The 8835-nt window shown below is 32.6% G+C and overlaps 1 protein-coding gene across 2 annotated transcripts; it reads right to left on the bottom strand.

The window, feature by feature from the left end:
* Nucleotides 1-4189: 4189 nt before the first annotated feature.
* LOC112755836 (uncharacterized vacuolar membrane protein YML018C) lies at nucleotides 4190-8835 on the bottom strand. 2 transcript variants are annotated; one of them, XM_025804134.3, is made up of 8 exons: nucleotides 8610-8835; nucleotides 7580-7954; nucleotides 6723-6940; nucleotides 6066-6139; nucleotides 5619-5717; nucleotides 5418-5535; nucleotides 4545-4680; nucleotides 4190-4450 (listed from the first exon to the last, which is right to left on the bottom strand). In XM_025804134.3, exons 1-8 carry the CDS (start codon nucleotides 8688-8690, stop codon nucleotides 4385-4387), a joined length of 1167 nt encoding a protein of 388 aa, XP_025659919.1. In that variant the 5' UTR covers nucleotides 8691-8835; the 3' UTR covers nucleotides 4190-4384. The 2 variants fall into 2 exon arrangements, with proteins under 2 accessions (XP_025659919.1, XP_025659920.1); XM_025804135.3 differs by having other exon boundaries at nucleotides 7580-7872; nucleotides 8610-8747.

Genomic DNA, 8835 nt, shown 5'->3' with positions numbered 1-8835 from the left:
TCAATGCAAACATTGTTGAAAACTCCAAAAATACATATGTTGAATATGAAAATAAGCATGTGCAAGCCACTGCCAATGCGAGTTCAGCATTAAATAATAAAGAGAGAGCTAATGCACCTTCTCACCTAGCCAAACTGAATTTTAATTCAACGGCAAATAAAGTTATCACAAGTCCAATTTTAATTTGTAATTCTGTCTCTCAATTGTCTGTAAATACCTTAGTAAGTCATGTTTCAAATGCAGAAGCCCACGTCACTTGTAAAAGGGTCAGTGATACAAGCCAATTATGGCATAGAAAATTAGGACATCCATCTGATAAGGTGGTAACTCTAGTGATGAATCAATGTAATGCTTCAAGTTTTGATAATTCATTGAATAAAATCAGTTATGATCCTTCATTATGCAATGCTTGCTGTATTAGTAAAATTCACCAACTACCTCATCTTGAGTCTCATTCTAACTATGCACCTTTAGACCTTATATTTTCTGACATTTGGGGGCCAGCACCCTTATACAACAGATCAGGTTGCAGGTACTATATCTGCTTTATTGATGCAAGCACAAGGTATACTTACACATACCTACTCAAGACCAAAAGCCAAGCATTTGAAGCATTTCAACAATACAAGTCAGCAATCGAACTCAAGACTGGGCTAAAAATCAAGGCCTTACAAACAGACAATGGTGGAGAATATTTGTCCACACCATTCAAGAAGTTTTTGGTAACAAATGGCATTCAACACAGACTTACATGTCCCTATACCCATCAGCAAAATGGCTTAGTGGAAAGAAAACACAGGCATATCACAGAAACCTTACTCACATTGCTAGCCCAAGTTAACCTTCCTTTAAACTTTTAGGATGAATCAACCCTCACTGCCACTTACCTCATTAATAGACTACCCACCCAAACTCTCAACAACAAAATACCTCTTGAAGCCCTCACCAACACAAAACCAGACTACAGTATTCTACAACCCTTTGGATGCACATGTTACCCGCTTCTCAAACCTTACAATACACACAAGTTTGATCATAGATCCCAAAAATCCATTTTCATAGGTTATGCCCCCAACCATAGAGGTTACAAATGCCTCCTGCCAAGTGGAAAAGAAATCATTTCAAGAAATGTCCTCTTCAATGGGTATGAATTTTCTTATAACCAACTCTTTAGGAATCAACCAAGCCAATCCCTCCCTCACACCTCACCTTCCACCTTCACACCTTCCTTGCCAAATCTTCTACCTCAAACCAACTTTAATTCCACTCCTAAACCCAACATTATCCAACCTCCAACCACCATCTTGCCCAACCAGCCCACCCCATCTTCCTCATCAAGGTCATCACCAAGTCTTCCAGCACAACCTCTCACCTTAACAACAAGCACTTATAGTCATTACAATGTCTCAACCATCCATTCAACACCAGAATCTTCAATTCAAGGCAACACCTCCACTCCTACTGCAACAGTACCCCAAGTGACACCAACCCCTTATCCCACATCTTTTCCCCAACCACACCATCATGCATTGCATACATTGAATGACACTTCCAATACGCTCAATTATATATCTGAACCATTATCTACTTCATCTTTTTTTTTTGTCTATTAATCATGATTCGGATGTCACTGCTGCTAATTCTTTTTTCCTTGAAACTCCCTTAGCTGCAGATGTGCTTGAGCAAGCCCCAACTGAGATAGTTCCCCTACACTATCAGCAGCTACTACAAATCACCATCCCATGCAAACAAGGAGCAAGTCAGGCATTTTCAAGCCGAAAACTTATGCAGCAGTGCTCAAAGAGGCTGACATTGACCTCTCCCAATGCGTCCCTCAAACAGTTGAACAAGCACTGACCAGCGAGCATTGGAAGCAGGCAATGGAAGAAGAATATGAGGCCCTCACGAGGAATCAGACTTGGACACTAGTGCCAAAGCCACCCCCAAGCACAGCCCCTACCATTGGCAACAAGTGGGTCTTTCGAATCAAGAAGCATCCAAATGGTACAATTCAAAAGTACAAAGCATGGCTTGTGGCAAAGGGATCTCATCAAAAAGAGGGAATTAACTTTGATCAGGTGTTCAGCCCAGTGGTCAGACCTCCCACTGTTAGAGTCATGCTAAGTTTGGCATTAGCAAAGGGATGGAAGATCCGACAGTTTGACTTCAACAACGCCTTCTTAAATGGCGACCTCGAAGAAACTGTCTTCATGACTCAACCAGAAGGCTTCATCTCCACCCACACTCCTCACCATGTTTGCAAGCTCCAAAGATCATTATATGGGCTAAAACAGGCCCCTAAAGCCTGGTGCACCAAGCTGAAACTCTCTCTCAACAAGTTTGGCTTCGACAACACCAGATCATACGTCACTCTTCACCAAATTCACATCTGCATCAACGACTTATATTCTCGTATATGTAGATGACATTCTAGTCATAGGAAACTCTCAAGCAGAAATCACAGCATTAGTCAACCAGTTACATGCAGTATTTTCACTAAAAGACTTGGGGGAAATGAACTACTTTTTGGGAATTGAGGCAGTAAGGAACAGTGACCAAGTAATGACCCTATGCCAAACAAAGTATATCAAAGAACTCTTAGTTAAAGTAGGGATGCAAGAAGCCAAAGCAATACCTACTCTAATGGCATCTAGTCTGAAACTCTCAGTGCAAGGAGGAGAATTATTTCAAAATCCAGCACAATATAGATCAGTTGTTGGAGGACTCCAGTATGCAACAATCACAAGACCAGAAATCTCTTATGCAGTAAACAAAGTATCGCAATTCATGCACCAACTGTTAGACAACCACTGGAAAGCGGTAAAGCAAATCCTCGGGTACTTAGCAGGGACACTTCAGCATGGATTAAGGTTCCAAAAGTCTGATGAGAGTAGAATCTATGCACTCACAGACTCAGATTGGGGAAGTGATGTAGACGACAGAAAGTCAACAAGTGGATTTTGTGTCTTTTATGGACCAAATCTTGTCTCTTGGTCCAGTCGAAAGCAACATGTAATATCAAGAAGCTCCACCGAAGCTGAATATATAGGGATAGCTGCTGGACTTGCTGAAGTCATCTGGTTGCAGAACTTGTTGAATGAAATGAGGATACCTTGCACCACCAAACCAAACCTATATTGTGATAGTTAGAGTGTTGTACTACTTTCAGCCAATCCAATCCTACACAATAAGAGCAAACACTTTGAACTCAATCTCCACTTCGTTAGAGACTATGTGACCGAGAAGAGACTACACGTGATCCATATTCCAGCTCAAGAGCAGATAGCAGATTGCTTAACAAAACCTCTGTCAAGCCCTGCCTTCCAAAAGTTCAAATTGAGATTGAGAATTGCTGACAGAAGATGTAATGGCAGCAGGACAATTGGAAGCCCAGACGACAGAGTTAATGTTAAGAGTTCAGAAAGCACAATAGACAAGAAGGAATAAAGCACAGGTCTCAGAAACTCAAGTAACAGGATTGATGTTAAGAGTATTGAGATGCCACATGACAAGACACGTGCAACATATTAGAGTTTGTTAGAGAAATCAGTTAGAAGAAAACTGAGTCAGTTACATCTAATAAGAAGTAGTTAGAGCTCACTCACTATAAGTACCAATGCACTGTAACAAACTAGTCAGTTCAGCTAATACAACTCATTTTCCAGAAAACTCTCTCTCTCTCTTTCTCTCTCTGTAGAATGAGGAGTATTTACTGAGATTTTAATGTTTAAGTTAATAAGAGTTTTAGTAGATTTAGAATAAAATTAAATTAAAAAAAATACTTAGAGAATTATAGATAAAATTTGATATTTTTTAAAAATGGCTTCAGATGATTATGAATAAATATTTTCTTATAGAATGCGAAATTATTCTCTGTTTGAGGTGGTTATTACCTTAGTGGTGATAACCAAAATAGTAAAAAAAATTGATTTACTCCTTCAATCGAGTTGAATATGAATCGTGAGAATTTATATATTAATTTGTCCGGTCCGCATAGATGAAGTTACGTGGATTGAATTGTTACTGTTGAGACGAGTTGTAAAAATTTTCACAACTTAAAAGTTATTTGTTGCTAAATAAATTCTTAGATTAGATTATGTTTTAACTCATGTATGAACAGAACTAACATTTGTCTCACGTTTTCTATTTAATGCATTTTGATTAATTAATTATTTATATAATATAATAATTACCAAAAATTAAATATATATTTTATTTAGAGCACACATATATAGTTATGCTCTTTCTTTTTTTCACCCGGTCGTAGGTTATATGATACATATACACTTGTGCTATTCTTTACACTACTCACACATATTTTCTCCTGCATGATTGTATTGAATCCTCGGATTTAATATACACAATTAATTAATAAGCTTCATTCTTATAACTCTGCATCATTCCTTGAAAACTTATCCGAAAGGTTTGCTAGAGTAAATCCTGCAAACACCTGTATTTACAACACAACCATATCATAATATATAATCAAATGTATGTATAATAATAATATAAACAAATGAAAATTATAAGAAAAAAAATGTAACCTGAATGCATCCACAGATGTAAATTGCTGAGTACTTGCGACCATATATAAGCATATCAGCTACCATTGCGACAGGAATATTCAATAACATGCCCAATGTAGCTACCAATGGAGCAGTCCAAACTATTGAAAGTGCCCTATCAAATATATTATTCATCCTAGTTATTCAAAACATTTTCCAATGTCTACTCATAATGTCCTAATAATAATCAAACAAAAAGAAAATTTGTATTTAATTATTATTTTGAAGTTCTTATAGTTTCATTTAGATTTTAATTAGGTCTCCAGAATGCACAAATAATTTTTAAAAAAATATTACAAACTTTTAAATTATAAATCTATAATAATTTGATGTTTATTATTATGATATATTAATAAGGAACATCATTCACGATAAAATAATCGGGATAAATCTTTTCATATAAAATATTTTATTTTGCTTGATTGTTATTATTATGTGTAATTTTTCCAATTTTTTTATGAGTTTTAGATTGGACGACATAGTTTTATGATCAATGGTGAAAATTTGTATACAACTAATATATAAACTATGTAAAGTTTTTCATTAATACTATTTTTTTTTTTTACCAAAGATAGGAGACTCGAATTCGAAATTTCTTAATTAAGTATGGGAAGATTATGCCATTTTTTTTCATTAATACTATTTATACACTAAATACTTTAATATTCATATAAAAATATATATAGTTGTTATTAATAAATTACATATATATATATATATATATATATATTTAAATTAACAAAACAAAAAAAACGTATTAATTGTTAAGAAAATACTAACGTTAAATAAATTCCAGTATAAAAAAGTTGAATGCATAAGATAATTGAAAATTTGTAGTTATTTGCAAGTTACCAAAAGTAATCTGAAATAACGCTTGACCAAATGCTATTTGCAATAACAATTTCCATTGTGGATGATGAAGTTGGAAATTGGAAAACAGGTTCAATTCCCACCGCATTTAACGGCCATGCTGCAAGGAAGTAAGAAGAGTATAAGAAAATGCATTCACTCATTGAAACTAATAATTAACAGAAAATAAGAGAAAATCCAAACCTAGCCACCAAAAGCCAAGAAGACAATAGAGACCGATACACCCAAAAATCTTTTGCATGTCAACTTTGTCCCCTGATCCAGCATAACTCTTCAGAAGCACTGCAATTAATTCACCAATTTAATTGATACATTGTGATTAGTGTTAACTATATGTGTCTATCTTTATAAATTAGAAGTGAATTTGATATTATAAAATTGACCTACTTGGTTGAAATTATCCGACTAGTTTTTGTGAGATTATACGCACATCAATTTAATTAAGGTGGACAATTACGTACATAATTAAATAACAATTTAGTCAAACATATCAAATTATCTAACTATTTTTAACTAATAATTTCATATAAAGACAACTGTACGTAAATTTCTACCATTAATTAATTGTTACTTCTTTTAAAAACTAATTTGAGACATCTAATTTTTTGAGAACTAAATGAATTTACACACCTGTGTATAAGCCACAACATACTGCTGAGAGTAGAGCAAAAATGTCTCCAGCTATGGAATGCATTCTAGTTCTCCTAAGCCACAAGAATAAATTTCCATTTTTAGAAATTCAAACAATAACGACAACATATATAATATAAAGATAAATAAGTATTTATATATATATATATAACCACAATGGTAGTATGGGATTATCATTTAAAAGTGTCTGTCCTCAATTTTTGTTCTCATCAATTGTCTCTTCACAAAATATGAAATTGCAATTATTATGATCCAACAAAATTGCAATTATTTTGACTCTTGTAAAAATTTCTGGAAGTGAAATTATTTTAATAAATAATAATATATATTATTTTTTAAATTCATTTTAAAAATCTTAATAAAAAAATGTTACGCACATATTCATGATAATATTTAAATGTGTCTAAATGAAGAAATATTTTTTTTATTTTTTTTATCAAGTCATAATTGAACATAAAAGACACATGTGAGAATGAGTGTGATACCAAAATATATTTGATACCCATTCATATCAACTCAATAAAGTGTCTCCTTCATATATTCAATCTTGGAACACACTTATATCTAAAAATTCTAGAATAAATAAATAAATAAATAAAAATGATAAGTTGAAGCAAAGATTATTATTGAACTTACTGAGAGAAGGTGGCAATATGTTCATCTGCTGCCCATGTTTTGCCAAGAGTGGTCATGGCAACACCAGCCATGCTGATAATGACAGCAGATATTTTGGTAATGTTTACTGAGTCCTGACCAACAACAGCTCCAAACAAAAGTGTAAACAGACCTGACGTTGAACTCAGCACTGTTGTGCTCACAACACTTGTATTTGCAAGTGCCAGGTTTGCCATGTACTGCATCATCCATCATAACAATTTCATCAATCAAAATTCAAAAAACTATGCAATACTCTCATTTTATTTATTTATTTATAGAAACAATGGTTCTGTTAGAGATACAATTATATCATCCTATTATTTAAACTTGTTAGAATATAATTAGGATCAATTAGAATCAATTAGAATTATTTAGTATATCTAAATATTTATTATAGAATATTACGTTTTTATTATTACGATTCTCTTAGCATCTATAAATACACTTTTATATCGTATCATTCCAGACAACTTGATTACACTTAATAATACACAAATCCTTCCTCCAGTTTAATTTCTTATTTCTAACATAGTATTAGAGTTATGGTATCCTCCTTGAAGAGAATAAGTTGTTTTTCTTCTAGTGAAATCACCATATTTTTTTTGATATTATAACATAATATCAAAAATTTTATAATCGAAAATTTAGAGTTCGCTCCTTGTTATTCCTAAAACAAAAAAGAATAGCATAAAAAAAATAAAAAAAAGGCCCAAACAAAAAATGAAACATCTAAAAAAAATTCTGATTTAAAGAAATGTGTTAGAGATATAACTATTCATGAAACGAACTAACATCTTAAAAGTCCTTATATCATTATTTAGATGAATTCATGTTACCTCTGCTGCAAACCATATTGGAGTAAGGTACAAACAACACTTAGCAATTTCCCATGAACCATTTCCATAACACTCTGCATCCACCAATTGATGAGACTCATCATCTCCTTCTTTCTTTACCAAAACCACCCCTTCTTCTGCTTCTTTGATATGTTTGTCAGTGATCAAACTACTCTTTAAATCGGTTTGCGGCTGCTGCTGAATCTCATGCATTCTAAAAGGGACATTATTGTAGTCCCTATGAAGGTTTCTATATAAATTCTTCATTGATTTGTAGATCCAGTCTTTGAGAACTGAAATGGGTAGATACACCACCATCATAGATACTCCAATATATGTGAGTGCAAATGGTTGTTTGTAAACTCTGAAAATCCTCTGCACAAACATATCATAAACTTTGTTGCAATTATCTGTACCTAACTATTTGACACTTAGAAATTATTAAATTGATTTAAATCTAAGGAAAAAAAAATAGTCTATAACCATTGTGCTACCACTTGTTCCTTTTCTTTAATTTATAATTACTATATTTACTTTGGATAGTAACATAATAGTAAAATTAGAAGAAAAATAATCAATAATTAATAGTTTGTAGATATTCACATATGATAACAAGGCACCTATACTCACAATTAAATGTTTTAGATCACACTATGTTAAAGATAAATTCTTGCTTCCTCCAAAAATATATAAACATGAAAAGTTCTATAGCTATATACATATATAGATCAAATAATGGTATATTTTGTCCCTATGTTAAATAAAAACAACAAAGTTTTCATACCATTGTTATTCATTGATTTTATCCATACTTCAAATATAATTGTAACAAATTAAAGTATCATATCCTTGGATTGGATAGAGTCTTCAATGTCTTTGAAGAGTTTCAAATTAAACAAAACAACAATAACTTCTAAAAAAAAAAAAGAAGATATAACGCATGCAAAGTAGTATCAAGTATCAACCATAATCAATCAAAATAGAAAACAAAACAGAGCAAAAAGAATTATAAAAAAAAAAAAAATCAAACCTGAGTTATTTCTGCAGAGCTAACCCATATTAACACAAAAGCTCCAATGAGACCCAACCCAGCATGGTACCTCCAACCCATTACAAAACCTTGTCCTAATAATATAAAGTCTCTATTAATATATGATATTAATTTAATTCCACTTTTGCTATAAAATCAACATAGCCTTCTATAGAAATGGAAAATCTCTTGATTTAATTGGACTCGCAAGTAAGATATATTATGA

Source organism: Arachis hypogaea, chromosome 6 (assembly GCF_003086295.3).
Source record: "Arachis hypogaea cultivar Tifrunner chromosome 6, arahy.Tifrunner.gnm2.J5K5, whole genome shotgun sequence".
Classification (NCBI taxonomy): domain Eukaryota; kingdom Viridiplantae; phylum Streptophyta; class Magnoliopsida; order Fabales; family Fabaceae; genus Arachis; species Arachis hypogaea.
The sequence above is the reverse complement of the archived record's forward strand: the minus strand, read 5'-3'. Positions and strand labels throughout refer to the sequence as shown.